The sequence below is a fragment of the Phyllostomus hastatus genome, unplaced genomic scaffold (assembly GCF_019186645.2).
Source record: "Phyllostomus hastatus isolate PE091 unplaced genomic scaffold, TTU_PhHast_1.1 phas_scaffold_1066, whole genome shotgun sequence".
NCBI classification, from domain to species: Eukaryota; Metazoa; Chordata; class Mammalia; order Chiroptera; family Phyllostomidae; genus Phyllostomus; species Phyllostomus hastatus.
In genome coordinates this window covers 27,534,139-27,554,470 of record NW_025334004.1, presented here as the reverse complement: position 1 = coordinate 27,554,470, position 20,332 = coordinate 27,534,139, and the positions used below count along the sequence as shown (strand labels likewise).

At 49.7% G+C, this 20,332-nt stretch overlaps 2 protein-coding genes and 1 long non-coding RNA gene across 6 annotated transcripts in view; 2 read left to right on the top strand and 1 right to left on the bottom strand.

Annotated features, from left to right (window-relative positions):
* The window catches only part of LOC123828793 (SEC23 interacting protein), a 37,327-nt gene extending 32,330 nt beyond the window's left edge, over positions 1-4,997 (bottom strand). For 2 of the 3 annotated variants that reach the window (XM_045854133.1, XM_045854134.1), the window contains exon 1: positions 4,765-4,997. In XM_045854133.1, coding sequence (XP_045710089.1) covers positions 4,765-4,924 — 160 coding nt within the window. In that variant the 5' untranslated portion in view covers positions 4,925-4,997. The remainder of the gene's footprint in view (positions 1-4,764) is intronic. The other variant, XR_006787514.1, reaches the window with a different exon arrangement.
* A 194-nt stretch (positions 4,998-5,191) lies between these two features.
* LOC123829021 lies at positions 5,192-8,754 on the top strand. Its single transcript, XR_006787536.1, has 5 exons — positions 5,192-5,478; positions 5,889-6,026; positions 7,308-7,466; positions 7,571-7,630; positions 8,468-8,754. It is a non-coding gene; the product is annotated as an uncharacterized LOC123829021 (long non-coding RNA).
* A 9,914-nt stretch (positions 8,755-18,668) lies between these two features.
* Positions 18,669-20,332, top strand: part of LOC123828871 (minichromosome maintenance complex binding protein) — a 30,520-nt gene continuing 28,856 nt past the window's right edge. For both annotated transcript variants that reach the window (XM_045854311.1, XM_045854310.1), the window contains exon 1: positions 18,669-18,998. In XM_045854311.1, the coding sequence (XP_045710267.1) occupies positions 18,941-18,998 (58 nt within the window). In that variant the 5' untranslated portion in view covers positions 18,669-18,940. The remainder of the gene's footprint in view (positions 18,999-20,332) is intronic.

Genomic DNA, 20,332 nt, shown 5'->3' with positions numbered 1-20,332 from the left:
AAAATGTGAATAAGAAACAACAAAAAGGCTCTGGCCAGGTAGCTCGGTTGGTTAGACTGTCATACCCATACAACAAGGTTGCAGGTTCAATCCCCAGTCAGGGCACATACAAGAATCAACCAATGAATGCATAAATAAGCAGAACAACAAATTGATGTTCCTCTCTCTCTCTCCCTCTCAAAATCAATAAATAAAAAAAAAATTTAAAGAAAAGGAATAGCCCTGGATGGTGTGGCTCAGGGGATTGAGTGCCGGCCTGTGAACCGAAAGGTCACCAGTTCAATTCCCAGTCAGGGTACGTGCCTGAGTTGCAGGCCAGGTCCCCAACTGAGGGCGTGCAAGAGGCAACCAGTTGATGTATCTCTCGTACATGTTTCCCTCTCTTCCTCCCTCCCTTGCCCCTCTCTAAAAATAAATAAATCTTTTTAAAAATTAAAAATACAAGAAATGAAAAAGGAAGAAAAAAGTATAATTCATTCATAAGCCCACTTTCCAGAGACAATCACCACTAACAACATTTTGGTCCATACCTTTCCATACCTTTCCATACTTTTTAAGTGAATATAAACAGTTACGTGTTATTTCTTCTGTAAATATATAGAAATTATACATGTTTGCATATAGAAATTTTTTTAAAATAGAAACGAAATCTATACCTACTATTTTTACACATTCTTTTGAATGCTCTTGTTTCCTGGTAAGAAATCAAATAGCATTCTGCTACCCAACACACATTATTTTATTTCTACAGTAACAGCAAGAAACTAAAGGACAGGTATTAACTCTGTTGACGAGAAGGGGTATGTCAGGGCTCTTATCAGCAAAGCACGCACTGTACAAATGAACACGTGGTATTTGTATTCACAAGGCAAAACAGGTCAACCATGAACTGCCATCCCTACAATCACAGAGTATCACAACCAGATAATTTGTCATCAGAGATTTGTCCTAATCACTAGAAAGTCCTTCTCTAACCAAGGGAAGTCCCCTCACTTCCCTTTGCCGAACCTGACCTTCACTGCAGGTATTACTGGCACCCACTGTTTACCTTCTATTCTGCCACCAAGTTGTACAATCACAGCGCTTTTCCTCTACATGGCCGCAAAGTCCAGCCCGCTCTCGCATCAAACTTGCGTGAGCCCTTGGCTTGTTGTAACTTCTTGTCCTCTCCCTAATCTCTTCCCTCTCTGGCCCCATACCTTCTTATCTCCCACTCCTGAAGGGTGGAGGCTGTCCGTGGGGTGGCCCGGCTCCCAGGACACAGGCAGGCTGAGGTCCCTGCCCTTGAGACCTGACAAAGGGGGCCTTCTTTCCAGCTGCAGCCTCCATCCTGGTCTGCTGAAGGAGGACCCTGGGCTGGCAGATTCTGGCTTGGGTTTCTAGGTTGTTCCCACTATATTTCATCGATGTAACAGAAATAACCCAGTATTCAAAATACTCCTTCAGATTGTTTCTTTGTAACTAAAAATAAAATAGCACCTCTTGCACAAAGGTGCATTGCCTTTTGTCGGCTTGTATCAGTCTGCTTTTCTTACGTATTTCCGGTTCCCACCCTCTCTCTTCAGTCATGTAAACCTCACTTGGACTTAACTGTATTTCATCTCTCAGTAACTACCAGCATCGCCCTGCCTGGTGTGGCTCAGTGGATCGAAGGCAGGCATGAGAACCCGAGGGTCACCAGTTCAATTCCCAGTCAAGGCACATGCCTGGGTTGCAGGTCAGGTCCCTAGCAGGGGGCGCACGGAAGGCAACCACACACTGATGTTTCTCTACCTCTTCTTCTCCCTCCCTTCCCCTCTCTCTAAAAATAGATTTTAAAAATCTCAAAGAAAAGAAAAATAACTGCAAGCATAGGAGGAAAAAAAAACCCTCTTTCATCCTTTAAGACAATTCGGGAATAAACCTCATCCAGGAAGCTTTTTTCTGATTAGCATCAATTACAAATGAAATACTGATCTCACCATAACGCCAGCCTCACCTCACGGGCACTTTCTAATTACATGTGAACACGCTGAACATCAAGACCCACACCTTTAATGGGCACCTACCTACCTGTATATTGTGACGCTCCCAACTCCGTCTCAAACGAGACTGTTCTCATTCGTTCCAGAACCTGCTTTCCACCTGCTTCCTCAGTACTTTCAGCAGGCCCAGCCACATACACCTTGAGCTCAGTGAGCTCAGTATGTGTAAAACAGACTGTACCATCACCGCCGTCCCCTTCCACGTGCTCCTCTACCATGTCTATCACAACACCCACCCATCCATCCCCTCAAACCAGAACCTCGCCTCTCAGTCTCCTCCCTCTCTCCCATCCCATTGATTTAATCATTCGGACCCTCATTCCAGAAATATGTACAAAGCATCCGTTCTGTGCCAGGCGCTGGAGCTATGTCTGGAGGCTAAAACGGAACTAGGAGAAGGAGTCACTATGGTAGACAGCCTGGCCACCAATGAGCCACTAAGTCCCTACAATTTAATAGCCTGAGAATCTCTCACGTCCATTCCCTGCTCTCCATACTCGATGTGGCTGACCAGGGCTAGAGCGCTACCCACTCCTGCCTGATCCACAATGGCCTCCAGGCTGACCGCTCCTGCTACCGTCAGCTTCACTCCGGGGCAATCTCAGAACACTCGGGTCTTTCTGAAACACACCTCTCACTTCACTGCCTTGTTTACCAAGGGTGACTACAAACTCCTCAGTTTGTTACAGGAGGCCCTTCGTGACCTGGTCCCCGCTGACCCCTCAAGCTGCTCCCCTGCACACCCTCTGGTCACACCGGTCCACTGGGGCGGGGAGAGAAGGACGTCGGGGAGGAGAGAATGTGAACACCTACCATCAAATCCTGCCAGGTTCTCTCCCACCTCAGACCTTTACGTACGCCTGCCTCTCCAGACTCCCTCATTTCTGAGTACCCTTCTGCACTGAGCTCAAGAATCACCTCTTCTGTGAGGCCCAAGGGATGTCCTCTCCCAGGTCAGCCAGACTGAAACCCATAGCTTGCACAGCAGCCTATCAATCCCTCCCGCTAGCCGTGATAAACCTGCAACACAACTGCTCACACAGTTGGGCAGTGTGTACACGAACACTGTGCAATCACTGCGGGCACTGCTCTCCGCTCTGGGTCTCCCAGGCACACGGAACAAGGCCTGGCAAACAGAAGCTACTCAATCCACGTTTGCTCAATGAACGAAATCGCTTCCTACGTATCAGGTAACTATTTCCCCAAGACGATTAACTGTTGCTTTTCTGAATGGGTTTCTAATGATCAAATGTTTTTTAGAGATGGAAAAATAATTGTATAGAATTTCAGTTCCAAAAAAACATATTAATTTTCTCACTACAAAATAAGGTATGTCCAAGAAACCAGAGTTTTCAAAACAGGTAGTCATCCAGCAGCTGACAGCGACACACACAAACCAAACACTGCGTAGAAGGAAGGGGGGCCTGCGCCAAGCATCTGTGAAGCAGGGGGCGATCTAAAAGCCCCGCGTGTGGCCTTATGTGTCCCTGCAACCTCCTGCAGCATTCTGCTCCACCCGGGCTAGTGCTTCACCACAAACGGCAGTGCCTAACCTTCCAGCCGCGCTGTCAAAACGAGACGTACATATTCCTGACTCCCATGCTTTCATTCACTCAACAACCGTCCATTGAAAAACTGGTCTACGGCATACCAGGAACCGTTCTCGGTATAACTCCCCACTCTCGTGGAGCTTATGTTCTAGAGGGGTGAGATAAATATGTGTGCAGGTCAGCTGGTGACAAGCACCAAGAAGAAACACAACACAAGGGAAAGGGAATCTGCATGCACAAAGGCCTCCAGCTTGCCCTTCACTTCTCCAGCGAAGCTCTTCTCAGTCTGGAGCAAGGATACGTTAGTCAATGGGGAAATAGTCCCCATTCACTGAGGATCTACGTGCTAGGCACTAAATATCCTAGAAATAAAAAAGGTGAATAAGTCAGAGCTGCGAACTTCAAGAAGCCCACAATCCAAACAGGCACGTGTGTTCATTTTGCAAACATTTATGTAACACTAGGTGCCAGGCACTAGACTCAGCGCCTTACAAAAATTAACTCACTTCTCATTACAGCCCCGTCAGGCTGCACAGAACGGAAACTGCGCACAGAGAGGTAAAGCAACCTGCCTGAGGTCGCACAGAAAGTTACTGGCAGGGCCGGAGCCGGAGCACAGCATGCGCTCCCAAACACCACTCTGGGGGTTATCCCACACAGTCGCTAAAAAGCAATCTCGCTGCAATAACAAAAATGTGAACACGGAGTTAAGGTGCACATAGGAGTGGGACCCAAGAGAGCAAGAAACAGCCCTAGAGGAAGAGATGCAGCGTCTTCAGAGAGGAGGGTTGCATTCTGGACCGCAACCCTGCGAATGTTACTCGTCTACCCTAGGAGACACCCTACTGTACCCTAGAAGAGAGAGCACCGTCCGCTTCGTGTGCATTCTCTGAAAGTACCGGGCACGACAGGAAGTGCTCAATAAAAATCTGTGGGGCGCACTGGTGCCCAGCACTCAGAACAGGGGTCCTCTAATGAAGAGCAAAGCAAGTCCCGTGACCTGGCCCCACCCCCAAGGTCCTCAAGTACCCAGGCCACCCAAAGTTGGCCACTGATGGCTCTGGCAACTACCCAGAGGGTCGGGTCGAGGCAGAAGAAAAACCTGCAGTCCGACTGTCGTCACCCGGTCACCCGCCCCTCACCCGTCTCCCCCCCACACTCGCCCCACCAGACCCCCATCCCCTCACTACCTCCGGGCAGGAGCAAGGAGGCCGAGGCAGGGGCGGCTTGGGTGACTGGGATGAAGGGCACATTGAAGCTGAACTCCGTTGCCGAGGATGAGAAGAGTAAATTAGTGCCCGACAAGGAGGTGGAGGCGGCGCCCCCACCGTTAGGTTTCCTTTCGGCCATGGCTGTGGCCCACCACCCGTTACACGTCTCCGGGAAGCCGGTGAGGCACCACTGGCCGGAAACCAGTCACACTCGGGGCCAACACACTTCCGCACTTGCGCACAAGGACCGGAACTCCGGATGGTCCCTGACCCTCTTCCTGCCCCTAGCTGGAGCTGCCATGAAATAATATGGCGGCGCCCGCTTCAAGCTCGAGTTTTAGCACGTGACCCCCGGCCGTGGGGGAGGCGAGACTGGAGGCGGAGGCTAAAGCTAGGGGCTGGATTGTGGGAGAGGAAGCGGTGTGGTTTCTGCATCGAGATACAAGTTAACGCTGGAAGTCCTGAATTAAAGGGGGCGCTTTTTAAAAGTACCGACAAGGGTGTAACTGGCAAACATTTTGTAGGAACAGCAGAAGCCCACAGGAGCAGGCAGCAGGGTGCAGTCCACAGGCAGAGAGGACGAGGTATAGGGGCAACAGTAGCCAAGGCCTAGCCAAACGCACCCGTATCTAACCCGCCTACATGTTTTTTCTGGGCTGAACTGAACTCGTCTTTGGCTCGGAAATAAAAATGGTAAAACTTCTGAAGTTTATAAACCATAAGGGGAAAAAATGTTTAAATAAAAGAGAAACCAGCCCTGGCTGGTGTGGCCCAGTGGATTGAGTGCAGGCCTGCGAACGAAAGGGTCACTGGTTGGATTCCCAGCCAGGGCACATGCCTGGGTTGTGGGGCAGGTCCCTTGTGGGGAAGCATGTGAGAGGCAACCACACACTGATGTTTCTCTCCCTCTCTTCCCTCCCTGCCCTTTTCCCTAAAAGTAAATAAGTAAAGTCTCTTTTAAGAAAAAGAGAGAAACCATGTAATTGAAACTTAGGGTTGTGACTTTTAAAATAGCTTTCTATAACTACAATAATCTGACTAGTTCATCCCCAAATTGCATTATGGATAATAAGGATCTAATTGTCTTTTTTTTTTTTTCATAGAAATTAGGAAAGAAAAAAATAACGGACAAGCAGTTTCTCAAAGAAGGAAATAGAAGAGACCTCAAAAGAAGCTTGGAAATTATGACACCGCCCCCTAGCTGTTCACGCCTATGGAGAACCTGTTTATTGCTTAATTCAGTAAGTATTTAGTGTTTACTGTCAAACATAAAAACAAAACCAGACACTAGGAAAAGCAATAAGGATAGATTTTTATTAAGTACTGACTATTGAAATAGGGAAGGGGGAACATTGTGAACTAAACCTCCCCAAAACAAAAGGCTTGAGACTTTTTGAACACGGTGCAAAGTCAAAGCCACTGGAGGGCGCTAAGGCGGACTGGTCCAATGGACTAGGCCACCTGAGTTTGTTCACTGAAACTTCATCTGGAGGGGCAACCAAGTTCTCTTTCCTTTATGACAGGCAGTGACACAAGTTACCGCAAGGTACACACCAAGCTGGGAGGCAACAACTCTGCAGTCCTAGAAGAGATAGTTCTGCATATTCGTATCTCAGAGGGGAGGAGAAAGGATTTATAATTGCAAGCTTTCTGAAGTAACTACTTTAGGGAGGGGTTCAGGGGACTATATGCCTATCACCAGGTTTTGGCTGGAACAGACAGTGAATTCTTCTTGCAGTGTTGAGCTTTGTCAGGCAGGCATTTTAAAGGAGACGGGTCACCCTAGGCGCATGGCCTTAAGCTGCTAGAAGCTGTGCTCAAGTTTGTCCAAGGAGAGTCCGTGTCATTACTATGCATGTGCAAGGCAGTATACTGAACACTGGGGGTACCGTCATGCAGACACAGAACGCTTCCTTCGTGGCAATTCTCTTGTCTGTCAGAAAGACAGACACTTAAACCCATAATAACAATAAACTAAAGTGTGATGAGAGTTATAGTGTAGAATTTCCCCTCAAGAGAAGGAGGTAGAATTTTTCTATGGGGAGGGATAACAAATATTTCAAACAATCAGACTGTCAACAACCTAGTCTAGAGTGACATAAAAGCCTTCTCTGACGAAGCAAAATCAAAGTTGATACCTAAAGGACAACTAGCAGAAATTACCTGGAAAAGCTTGAGGAAGAGGGCTTGGAGGGAGTGGTAAGAGACAGCTCTTAGACATACTCTGAGATGCCAATTTGGGTGTTAAGAGAAATGTAGCTTAGAGTATGGCCGGAGCCCTGTGAGCAAGTGGGAGAAAGCGGGGAGCTGAGATGAAAAGTGGGCACTTAGACATGAGCAGAGCAGGAGCGAGAGGCCAGGTACAGAAGGGAGCCAGTGCGGAGAGCCCTGGGTGCCTAGCAACAACAGACAATTACAGAGTGGGACCCCTACCCCCCGGGGTGACCCTTCCTCCCCCAGCATATCACTGTTTACGCCATTTGGACCCTCTTCTAACCTTTCCTGCCTTGGCATATGGCTAGTCCTGTGGTGGACAGGAGGGACAAATGGGCCAGACAACAGACTCCCAGACAAGCCCTCGCACAACCACTTTCCTAAGCATGAAGCCCTCCAGACGATGAGGTTCGGACCTGCATCAAATAATCTTAGAAACAAAGCCTCTGGTCTGTTGACCACAGAGAGTGAGTTTGTTTTGTTTGACATTATTTCTTGTTTTTAACTATATTTTATTGATCATGCTATTACAGTTGTCCTGATTTTTCCCCCCTTTGACATCTTCACCCAGCACGCCCCCCCATCCCTCAGGCAATCCCCCGCCACCTTGTTCCTGTCCACGGTCGTGCAGGTAAATTCTTTTGCTACTCCCTTTCCTACACTGTACTTTACATTCTCATGGCTAATCTGTAACTACCTATTAGTACTTCTTACCCCCCTCACCTCTCACTCCTTCTCCCACACGCCCCCTCCCATCTCTTTACCTTTAACCTTTGACATTTTAATTATGCTGTGCCTTGGGAGCCTCTTGTCCATCTTGTTTGGGATTCTGTGCTTCCTGGACTTGCATGTCTATTTCTTTCACCAAATTAGAGAAGTTTTCTTTCATTGTGTTTTCAAATAGATTTCCAATGTCTTGCTCTTTCTCTTCTTCTGTTACCCAATGAAGTGAATGTTGGGATGCTTCAAGTTGTCCCAAGGCTGCTTACACTGTCCTTGTTTTTTTGGATTCTCTTTTCTTCTTGCTGTTCTGATGGGTTGTTTTTGCTTCCTTATGTCCCTTACTGGTTTGATTCTCAGCTTCATCCACTTGACAGTTGTTTCCCTGTAAGTTGTTCTTTATTTCCATTAGTGTATACTTGATTTCTGACTGGATCTTTTTTACACTGTTAAGGTCCTCACTAAGTTTCTTGAGCATCCTTAACCAGTGTTTCGAGCTCTGCATCTAATAGATTGCTTATCTACATTTTGTTTAGTTCTTTTTCTGGAGTTTTGATCTGTTCTTGCATTTGGGCCATGTTTCTTTGTCTCATTTTGGCAGCCTCCCTGTCTTGGTCGTGTGACCTAATGTAGTAGGTGTCCTGTAGGGTCCAATGCCACAGCCTCCCCTATTGATAGAGGACTTAAAAGTTGGAAAATTTTAGTTAAAATGATAGCTAATAAGCTTAGTAATCAATGCATGCAAAAGCTTTTGTTCCAGGAACTGAAGGCATGACCCACCCTGACTCCAGGAGACCATAAGCAGTTCCACCTTTGTTCCTCAGAAGGACTGCAAGCAACTCAGGATGACATCTGAGCCACTGTACTCCAGGGTGAGAGATCGCTGCCCAGGACACAGCTACAGACCACCCCCAGGACAAGAACGCTGAAGTCATTTTTTTTTAATCCAATTGACTTTTTCCAGAATTTCAAAGCCCCTCACCACACCTTGTTTATTCCGTGCTATAAAAACCTTGGCCTGGAAAGAAAAGACAAGATAGTCTGTTAGGGTATGAACCCACCATGTTCTCAGATCACCAGCCATCTGAATAAAGCTCCATAGAGATTCAATCCCTGTCTCTGCTTATTGGGCTTGGTAGTGACAGGCAGCCAGAACTCCAGTGTCTTTTCCGGTTTCATTATCACCCAAGCTGGGTGCTCAAGGTGCACCCTCCTCTTGAGCCTTGGTTGCTATTGGCAGATCAATAGGAGGGATTTAACCCAGGCCATTCAGATGCAAGGATTGGCTGTGACCAATTACCACCATTTGCTCTCTGGGGAGGATCAGCAGTGCAGGGGCAGGAACAGGTGGTGGTGCTCTGACAGGGTCTGTAGTCGTCCACTGGGTGCACTGACCCCTGGGGGTTCCTGGATGGTGCACGCCAAGATCAGCCCCAACCTGTGTTTTGCTTGGGACCACACTGCCTGAGTTATAAAGAAATCTGAGGTGGCTGCTACTTGTCCTGGGCTTTAAGATTTCCAGGCGAAGCCAAGCTGTGAATCTAGGCTGCAAGTTCCAGGCCTGAGAATCACTGAGGCCTGCTGATTCTGTTTGCTGTGCCACATGAGCTAAGACCAGCCACTCATATGGAAAAGTAGCCTGGGTGTGCCCATAAATTGGATGGGGCGGAGTCTCTGGGGATCTCCAAGGCAGGCGGGTCAGACGGTGTTAGCCAAGTTGATGGAATCTTAGATATGCCACCAGTCGGCCAGTTCTGTGGGGGGAGGGCTCAGCAAAGAGACACTGGCCTCCGCTCACCTTGATGCCAGACACCTTGGCCTCTGCCTGCATACCACTGGTGCCACTCGAGCCGCCATCCCAGCGCTGGGACCCAGAGGGAGTGAGTCTGAGCACATAAATCCATGTGTGGGTTCTTTAAGACGAGCTGCTTGGGGCTCCAGAAGTTTCTTCCACTGACTCAATCCCCTCTGGTTTTTGCAGACAGCTAAGTGGAGAATTATCTTCCTGGCACTGAAACCCTGGGCTGGGGCACCTGGTGTGGGGCTGGGACTTCTCACCCCAAGATATCCTCCTGAATTTTTCTTCACCACACATAGATAAAAGCCCATTCCGCATCTGCGCCCCTCCTACCAGTCTGGATGGATGTGGTTTCTTTAATTCTATAGTTGTCAGGCTTCCATTCAACTCAATTTCTGTCAGTTCTGAGCAATGGTTGTTCTATATTTTAGTTGTAATTTTGTTGTGGTTTTACAGAGAGGTGAGCCATGTCTGCCTATGCCGCCATCTTGACCGAAAGTCCAAGACACTTTTGGTCCAACTAGAGATAACATCTAGGCTTCAGTTGTCTCGGCGCCAGGTCCAGAAAAGCAGCAAGGCCTGGCAGGGTGACGCCACGGCTGACATCAGGACCCAGTGTGATGACTAATGACCCCCTGCTCTGGTGCCAACCAATCAGTGGAGACCAGGACCCTGAAAGGACACACCTGGAGAGCTGATGAATGTTTCATTGAGATCCTCCCCTGGGACCTCCCCGAAGAGCCCCACCTTCAGAGAGGATACAAACCCTCAGGACTGAGGCCCGCGCATGTGCACTCTCTCTCGTCTCCCTCCCCCTTCCCTCCCTCCCACACCCAAACCTTTCCCCCTCCCTCCCCAGGCATCTATATCCTTGCTTACTTTCTTCTAAGTTCCAAGGGCCCCTTCTTTTGCTTCTATAACTCATTCCCTGAGCCCATACAGCCTGGCTGGCTCACTTTTTCTACCTCTTTGACTTTCTAAATAAACACTTTGTTACAGAACGGACCCAAGGTGGGGAGAGATGATATACTATTACCGAATGGACCCCCCTCCTTCTCCCGGGATCCCCCTGTAACTAGATTCTCCTTGTCCACCACCAGGGAATTATAGCTCTCAATGCCAAAGATTGGTGAAAAGGAAAGGAACTATTTATTCAAAGGCTATACAGACTTACAGTAATGAGTTAGTGTCTTCATTAAGATCCCAATGTCCCGCGCTGGCTGGCGTAGCTCAGTGGATTAAGCGCAGGCTGCGAACCAAAGTGTCACAGGTTCGATTCCCAGTCAGGGTACATGCCTGGGTTGCAGGCCATGACCCCCAGCAACCGCACATTGATGTTTCTCTCTCTCTCTTTCTCCCTCCCTTCCCTCTCTAAAAATAAAAAAATTAAAAATTAAAAAAAATCCCAATGTCCCTTAAAATACCGACAAACGCACAGTCCTTCCTTCCCCCCTTTGCCCAGTCAGGGATACTGTATCTCAGGAAAAGAAGTAGAAGTCTGTGGCTCAAGTAGCCCCAGTTCTTCCCAGTAATCCGTGCTCAGCTGGCAGGCCTCCCTCGGTTCCCAGCACCATCAGCCGTGTCGCCACCATGATCTCCAGTTAATTCAAAACCGTGTGGCACCTTCTCATGGCCCACTAGCAAGAGTCCTTTCACCCCCTTCCTTCCTGCAGCGTCTCTCCTGCATTCTTCCAAACTGCTGAGAGAGAGCTCTGCACTGCTGCTACATCTTGCTTTCCAGCTTCCTAAGCTGTGTGGCGAAGGGAGCCCCCAAACCACGTGACTCCCCCTTTCTCACCAAAAGCTACATGGTCCCAACCTAGCATGGCCACCATGCCTGGGTTTAAATCCCAGCGCCAGTCTTCCTCTGCAGCTCTATTTCCAACTCCTCCCACAGTCGGCTACACCTGCCAGCATTCCAGTACTTTTCCAGCTTTTCTGGGCTGCCATAGTAAGTCCAGGCAGGCATGGCCCCATGACATGGAGCGAATCATCTCCAAGCTTTCACACAGGCACTGCAACTGGGGGGAGTCACCTCCCAGTTACAGCCTAGGCTGAAGTCACTCCCATCTCCCTGGTTCAAAGCACAGCCACAGCTATTTAACATATCCATAAAAACAGTCAAAAGTTATAGATATGCTAAATGACCATGCCTTAGTCACAAAACTGTTGCTATGCAGAGCAACTCTCAATGACCCTGCTCCATGTGTCCCGTCCCCCAGTTCAAGACTCATGGGGGTGAGGACATCCTATGTTGGTTTTTTTTAAGATTTTATTTATTTATTTTTAGAGAGGGAAGGGAGGGAGAAAGAGAGAGTGAAAGATCAATGTGCGGTTGCTGGGGGCCGTGGCCTGCAACTCAGGCATGTGCCCTGACTGGGAATCGAACCTGCGACACTTCGGTTCACAGCCCGCGCTCAATCCACTGAGCCATGCCAGCCAGGGCTCATCCTATATTGTTTTTAATATTTCCTGGACACTGAGTTCAGGACCCCATTACAAATCCCTATTTGGGGGGTTCCCCTGGCTGTACTCTGTTACAATTTGCTCGTATTTAAGTCTTGACTCTGAATTCTTCCTTAGCCAGAGCTCAAGCATCAAGGCTGCTGAACCGAGTTTCAATCACCAGTAACTTTCTGGTGCCATTTCACCGCTAACAGATCAAGGCTAGATGATGCAGGACCTTACAGTTAAGAGGAAAAGGGAATCAAAAAAACGTGTAAAGGAAGGTGGAGAAATAATAGTATTTGCTTTGTAGGAAGTCCACTCTGACCTCAGTGAGACAGAACAGGTCAGGAAAGAGCAGCCTGGGACTGGGCCAGGAAGCCGGCCGGCTGCCGCCTGGACCAGCTGGGCCATGGTGGCGGCTCAGATCACAGGGCAGTCGCAGGAGGAGCGAGCGGAAACGGGAGTCACTCCCAGGGAAAGATATTAGATTGAACAGATGTATCTTTATTTTCTTTCTCCTGAAACTGCTGAAAACACAAATGGGTTTGTTTGGTTTTTTAAGCCTCAGTCCATAAGGACGAGGAGAATGGGAGAGGATGCTACAGCACCAACATTTGGGAAGGCATCCCGAAGTGGACGAGTACTGGCCGGCTTAGAAAGCCAATTATGGGGAAAGCTCAAAGGCAATTTTATTGGCATCGCGGAATCACTGAAAGGTTTAGGACCTGATAACCTCAGGCACCTCTGAAGTGGAAGCGAAGGGGGAGAGAGAGGTCCTATGATTAGGAGGAGTGGTTAAAACTGTTTAAGAAGCAGTCAGGTCCCCCCCCACCCCCCGACTTGAGTAACTAGAATATAAAGCACCCCCTTCTTGGAAGAAGACTGTAAATTTTCCCTTCTGGAGAGGATGAAACAAAATGAAGATGAAGCGAACACATGCACACTGAATAATAAAACTATTTCTCCCACAACCCCAGCCCAATTTCTGTACTCAGCAACAGAAACATTGTTGCCAGGTCTCCAGCCTCTAGGCGGGAGGATATTAGAAGAACGGTCTTTGGGTCATGGGAACAGAAGAGATACTGAAGTCAAGGTTGCCCAGTAAGACGGCCCAGCCAGATCACCCCATAATTAAGTTCACGACGTGCCCCAGAGCACACCGCCCGCCAGCCAGCCAGCCCAAGTACTTTGTCCGCACTTGCTCTGGACCTCTGACCTCACCGCAGCTCAAGACGAACCCCAGATGTTCCTGCCCCAGATGTTCCCGCCGGGTGGCTCCTGGACTTTCATCTGCCCTGCTCCCAAACGTGCAAACGGTGCAAAGGCGCTTCCTGCAGAAGAGACCTGCCGCCGCCGATGCTTCACATGTTGTACCAGCCTGACGCTAGGAGGGCCTGTTCCCTCATGCAAACAGAACAGCACGTACAAACCTACACGTTCTATTATTTTCTAAAATGTGTATTCATTGATTGGAGAGAGAGAGAGAGGCTGAGTCACTGCCCTGCTCACCATGCGTCCATCGGTTTGTCTCCCGGATGTGCCCTGACGGACTGGGAGTCAAACCCACAGCCCAGGCAGATCAGGACAAGGCTCCGACCGGCTGAGCTACCCAGCCAGGGCCAAACCTACATTTTAAAGTCATTTCCTACTACCCTGAGCTTGCTTGACACATTCCTGTTTCTATGAAGTATTTGTATGACAATAAACTTATGTAAACTAAACAACAAAACCCCACCAAGGCCTATTTACAGGCTCTGAGCTCCCAACCACCTTTTTAGCCTCCACATTTTACGTATGATCACCGCATAGCTGAGATCTTTTAACATCAAAGAGAGCAAAACAAAACACACTCAAAGGGACAGAACATGGCAACTTCGAAGAAACAGCCCACACAATACGGCAAAACATTAAAATCTCTATGAATAATATCTTCAGAGGGATAAGAGAACCAGCAGCCAAGAATAGCATCAGAGTCCATTTAAAAAAGAGAACAGCTCCGAACAAGGTGGCTCCATTGGCTGGAGCATTGTCCTGTAAACCAAAAGTTCACAGGTTCAATTCCTGGTCAGGGCACATGCCTAGGTTTTTGGGTTTAGTCCCCAGTAGGGGTGTTTGTCTCTTACATTGGTGTTTCTCTCCCCCTCTTTTTACCCCTTCCCCTCTCTCTAAAATCAATGAGCATAAAAAAATTTTAAAGAGAAGAAATTCAGGAAACCAAAAAACAAAAAGCCAATACCTTTGTTATGGGGAGAGTCTCCAGTCAGGGGCCACCCTGCTACTTCCTCAGTTCTTGCCTCTCACAAGAGACGAATTCACGCGAGAGACAACACATACACTGGAAATGAGACAGCAGGTTTATTTAAGAAATACATAGGGTCACGAAGCTGCAAGCAGGCACCGGGGCTAGTCTGAATGCTGCACGTGTAGGGGAACTAGGGTGGTTAATACGTTTGCTAGTAAGTGTGTTCTATACAGTTGAGCCAAGCCTGCCAGTGGGCACCCAGCTAATCTGAGTGCTAACTGTTGGGGTTCGGGGGTTATACACTTTAGTCAGCTTCTAGGTGCCCCTCTGTCTTCCCCTTTTAAACCTGGGGAATCATGTGCAGCTACAAAGGCTTTCTTTCTCAGGTAGTAAAGGCTCTTTGTCTTTGGGAAATTGTTGCAGAGGCTCCCTTTCCCAGCAGAGTCTCAAGGTCTCCCCTCCTCCTCCTGCTGTGATGTTCATAACACCAGGCAATCTTGTTGGACCGGGCTCAGGACTGCTGAGTCTGTTACAGAACAGACCTGGGGGCGGGGGGGGGGCGCCGAATGATACACTATTACCGAATGGACCCACCCTTGTGCTCCGGGGGTCCCCCTGCCCCCGTACTAGGTTCGCCTTGCCCACCACCAGGGAAAGATGTCTCTCAGTGCAAGAGACTGGTGAAAAGGAAAGGGATTATTTATTTAAAAAGTTAAACAGACTTAGAGTAATGACTTAATGTCTTCATTAAAAATACTAAAGTCTTTTAGGAGACCCACAAACACACAGTCCTTCCTTCTCCCCTTTGCCCAGTCCGGGGTACCATATCTCAGGAAAAGTAGAAGTCCATGGTTCAGGCAGCCCTTCAGTTCTGACACCATCCGCTGTGTCATTGTTGTGATCTCCAGTTAATCCAAAACCATGTGGCACCTTGTCAAGGACCACCAGCAAAAATCCTCTCACCCCTTTTCTTCCGGGCAAAGTCTCTCCTGCTTCCTAAGCCACGTGGCAAAAAGGGAGCACCCTAAAGCTGCACGGTCCCAACTTTCACCAAAGCTGCATGGTCCCAAAAAGCCAGTATGGTTGCTGTGCCTGGGTTTAAATCCCAGCGCCAGTCTTCCTCTGCAGCCCCACTTCCGACTCCTCCCACAGTCAGCTACACCTGCCAGCATTCCCGTACTCTCCAAGCTTTACTGGGCCGCCATAGTAAGTCCAGGCAGGCAAGGCCCTGTGGTGTTGAGCCAATCATCTCCAAGCTCTCACGCAGGCGCTGCAACTGGGGGGGAGTTGCCTCCCAGTTGCATCATGGATTGAAGTCACTCCCGTCCCCCTGGCTCAGAGCATGGCCACAGATATTTAACATATCCATGAAACCAGTTAAATGTCCTAGATGTGTTAAATGACCGTTCTAGAGGTTATCTTGGAAACCGTTGCTATTCAAAACAACTCTCAATGGCCCTGCTCCATGCATCCCATCCCCCAGCTCAGACTTGTCGGGGGTGAGGACATCCTATATATATTTTTTTTTCCTGATATTTCCTGGACACCCTGAGTTCAGGGCCCCATTACAAATCCCCAACTGGTGGCTCCCCCTTGGCTGCACCCTGTTACAAGTCGACAGGTGAGACTGTCGCCCTCCTCCTTCCTGCCTCAGTTCACTACGTATCCCACCTAATACCCCCTGGATGGAGGAGAGGTCACACTTTTAAGTGTTGCGTGTCAATAACAGTGTTGTGTCCCAGTGGTCCTGTTGATTAGTTAAAAGAGAATAAAGGGAATGAGATTTATTAAAAAATAAAATAGTCAATAGAAGAAAGGTAAATGTAAGAAAATCCCCCAAAAGTAAAGCAAGAAGAAACAACGTGAAAATTTAGGAGACAGACATAAGAAAATTAGAACGGTAGGCAAGGAAATACTGTATCTGAATATTCTTAGAGTTCTGCTAAGAATAGAGACAGAGGAAATGCAGGGGAGGGAATCATCAAAGGGAAAAAAATTACTCCCGGAAATGAAGGATTCAAGTTTTCCGATTAAAAGAGTGTGATGTTGCCTGAAACGATCTTTTTTCTTTTGCTAATAACTTCCCTGTCCCATCCCCCTGCCTATAAAACCCTTCCATTTTGTACAGCTCCTGGGAGAACCTCTCCATTTACTCAATAGAACACTGGCCAATTCATGAATTTTTCAGTAAAGCCAATTACATCTTCAAATTTACTCAGTTCATTTCTTTGTTCTTTAACAGATTTGGTGGCAGCACTGGCGTTTGAAGCGAAATTTGAAGGCATTTGGGGACAACAAGGGTTGTTGGGGACAAGAGATGGAGCTGTTCACCCCTCCAATAGAACTTCACTTTTCCCTGCTGGAACTTTTCCCAGTTGTAAGTGAATAATAGCATTATCTCTAGTTTGACCAAAGCATATCCAAGGCTTTGTTCTTAAGCTTACTAGATGTGGAATCTCGTTATCTTGAGGGCTTAATGCTTAAGGGAGTGGCTGTGCCAGGGCTTGTTTGGGAGTGTCTAAGGCTCTTCTCCGCCCCGCTGTTCCTCCTCTAAGAGGGGCCTAGCCACCTGCCGGAGGAGGAAAGCTCAGGGGAGAGTCCAAACTGCGTGACCAGCAATCTGAACGGTCAGCAGGTCTAAACCACCGTGACCAGCAATATGCTAGAGAAGGGAAGGTCACCCTGGGGGCAAGGTCCCAGCCTAGTTTTGCCTTTTGCTAGGTACCCAAGGCTTTCCACCCTGGTGACCTTCTGTACCTGGCCTACTTTCTTTCCTACTCTGCTCATGTTTTTCTGCCTGCCTACTGTATCAGTTCCATCCACAGTTGTTTGAACCTGAGGATGCAAAACCCTGGGATACAGAGGGCCCACTGTATTGAAAAACAAAATCAAGTCAAAGTGGCCCAAGCAGTTCAAACCCATACTGTTCAAAGGTCAACTGTAATGTGCCTATTACTGTCCAGGAAGCTGAAACAGGGAATAGTCTGCATTTAATACCAGGGACCTTGGCAACCCTCTCTGCTAAACAAATGAATGAGTGAGAAAAGCGTTGCTAACACCCCTTTTCTAACTAAGTTTGCAACGTAGTTTCCTCAACTGACCCACACTCAGAAGAGCTGAATGTATTCTATAACCCAGTGTGCCAATCAATTAGTTCACGATGAGATACACTAACTGAAAGGACAAAGGCCAGCCCGGTTTGCTATTGTGGCATCGTTTGCCTAGCAGGCCTCTGCCCTCGGTAAACATGCCACCTTACTCTTCTGCCCTTGTGTCCCCAAGACTCGAACTCACTGGAAGCAAGACCAGAACTAACCACCGGCTACAGCCACAGGCAGGAACACACTGGAACACACTGCAACCTCAGTACAGCGCCCCCAACGGCCCAGGGGCCCACAACAGCAACCCCCGACCCTTTTTTAATCTGGTTATAACCCAATGAAAGCTCAAAGCCCCCACCCCTCAAGTCGGGTGTGTCTCTCCAACCCACGCCCCTCTCCTTTCTTGGAGAGTGAATAAATAAAAACTTTATTCCCTACACTTTCTTCTCTTTGTGAATTCTTTCACAACCTACGGCGCAGACCACGTTAACACAGATATACCTCCCTTTGCCCGGAGGTGGGCTGGAAATCCAGTTCAGTTCTTGCTTTTCCTCTCCCCTCGGTCTAGGCTCCATTCGGATCACTCTCCTGCACACACGCCCTGTGTTCAGCTGATGACTGCAGTTTCCTCAGGCACATCCTAGCCTTGCAATAACATAGTGAACTTGGATATTTTCCAAATTTCTTCAATCTGAGGGTATCCTGACACTCCCATTCTGCAGGCACCTCGCCAAAGCTCCTGTTTCCGGCTTCTAGGCAGTCGCAGACCGGGGTGTTGTCCCCATCAGGAGCTTGCCTCTCAGGGACTAGTGTCTCTCCCACAATGCCCGTGACGGCAAAAGGAACGTGGACTTTCCAAAGTCCTCCTCTACTAAATGTAGACCTCCCTCGGTGGCTAAGACTTTATCGGGCTGAGGAAAAGTCACTACGTAGGGCTTTGGAGACGGTGCCAGAGGAAAAAAAGTTGCTACGTTTTTAGGGGGAAAAAGAGGAGGTAGGCGCGCTCCAAAGGTTGCTGCGCCCATTCATTCTGCCCAGCGATGACGCCGGGGTCCCTCTGGGGCTGTGCTTTTGGACTGCTGTGGCCCCCGACCTGAGCAAGGCCTCGCTCCAGGAATTGATAAATCAGACTTCGGGAGCTCCCTTCCTCACTTTTGCCCAGGGTGTCAAAGAGCGAAAGGCCAACCCGGGCCTAAGACGCCCGGCTCCTCGCGGAACAGCCTCCTCGAGGCCGGCAGGCCCCTCCTTCTGCCCGTTTCCAAGATGGCGGCGCGTCGCCGCGGCGGCGCGGCCCCGCCCCGCCCCGCCCCCAAGCTAGCCGGCCCGCCCCGCCTCCTCGCCCGCGGGGCTGCGCGGCGCGCTCCCGCCGCCTCTCCCGCGCGAGCTCCACCCAGGTCGCAAGCAGCGCGGTCGGTGGCGCCTATTTCCCGCCATTGTGCGAAGTGGAGGCTGGGGACCTATACGTATAGCCTTCCCGTAGCCTGTAGCTCCTGAGCCGCCGCCGCCACCGCTGCCACCGCTCCCTGAGGCCGGGCGGCCGGAACCACGAGTCTCGCCCTGCGTGGGAGAGCGCGGGCGAGGCGCGGCCGAGCCCCCGAGGAGGAGCCGCGGTGCGGGACACCGGTCGGCGAGATGCCGTGTGGGGAAGATTGGCTCAGCCACCCGCTCGGGATCGTGCAGGGCTTCTTCGGTGAGTGGCGGCGCCGGGGGCGGGGCGGGCGGGCCGCCGAGTTTGCCGTACCGGGAACCGGGCCCCACGCGGGCGCAGTCTTGGGGGTACCCGCGGCCCAGACGGCCAGTCGGGCCTGCGCCGCCGGCGCGCAGACAGCCCCCTGCCCGGGTCCGGCCGCAGGTGCCTCCCACCTGCCGGATTCGCGATCCGCCGGCGGCCAAGGTTACGCCGCGAGGAGCGGGCGGGCGGCCGTGATTGACGGCTGCGCGCCCCTGCCTGGCTCCGCCGGGGCCCGGGCCGGGGCCGGGGCCGGGGCCCGGCGCGCCGCAGAACTCGGAGAGGTCCGCGGACCTGCGAGGGGGCCCACAGCGACGGGGCGAAGGACGGGCACTTCGCCTGGGGAAGCCTGCAGGATATTTCAAAACTTCCGGTGCGCCGGGGGAGTGCTGGCTCGCTGGCCGCAGAAGTTGGCTCTAACTACTCGTACACACATCCTCCCTTTTCGCGATAAGATCTCGTGTAACAGCTTAATTCTTCTGGCAGGGCGGCTTTAAAACCTGCCTAGGTATACACCTCCTGTGCCAGAGCTAGCCAGAAATGGGGAATGACTACCTAGAAAGAGCTTCTGATGCGGCAGACGAGCTTAGCAAATTGAATGCTACTTCTCAGCTAAGGACACGGGAAGGAAAATTTAGGTTTGTTGTCGGTGAACTGGGCGTTTTGACACCTCCCCTACAGTTCGGAGTGGAGGCAGACTTCACTCAGCCACAAATCACTGTGTTTGATCTGTAGCACCTTACTTGTCTGCGAGTAACTTAAAACTGTAGTGTGGCCCTAACTCGTTTAAAGCACCGTGGGATATTAGAACGTCCGTTGAGAGGCTCAAGAGTCCCCAGAAGCCAAAACTGACGGTGTAAAATGTATGTACTATTTCTTGGAAGGAGGGATTGAGCAACTCTATCATTTTCCTATAATTTGAACTGGTTTAGTTACCTGGTTTCCCCGGGCTGAAATTAAAGGCAGCAAAGTAGAAGAAATCCTGGTTAGGCTTCCGGGTGGTAGCCAGTGAACACCGACAGCCTGATAAAGAAGAAATGGAAAACTATATGTGTGTATTTAAATTTATTTATTTTATTTTATTTTTACTTACTGATTTGAGAGAGAGATTTGTTCCACTTACTGATGTATGGATTGGGTGCTTCTATGTGTCCTGACCTGGGGATTGAATCCACAACCTCCACGTATTGGAAAGACACTCTCACCAAGTCCCCTACCCGGCTGGGGCCCAGGTATATATATATTTTAAAACCAGCCCCCCCCCACCCCCCCGCAAAATCATTATATATCCATCA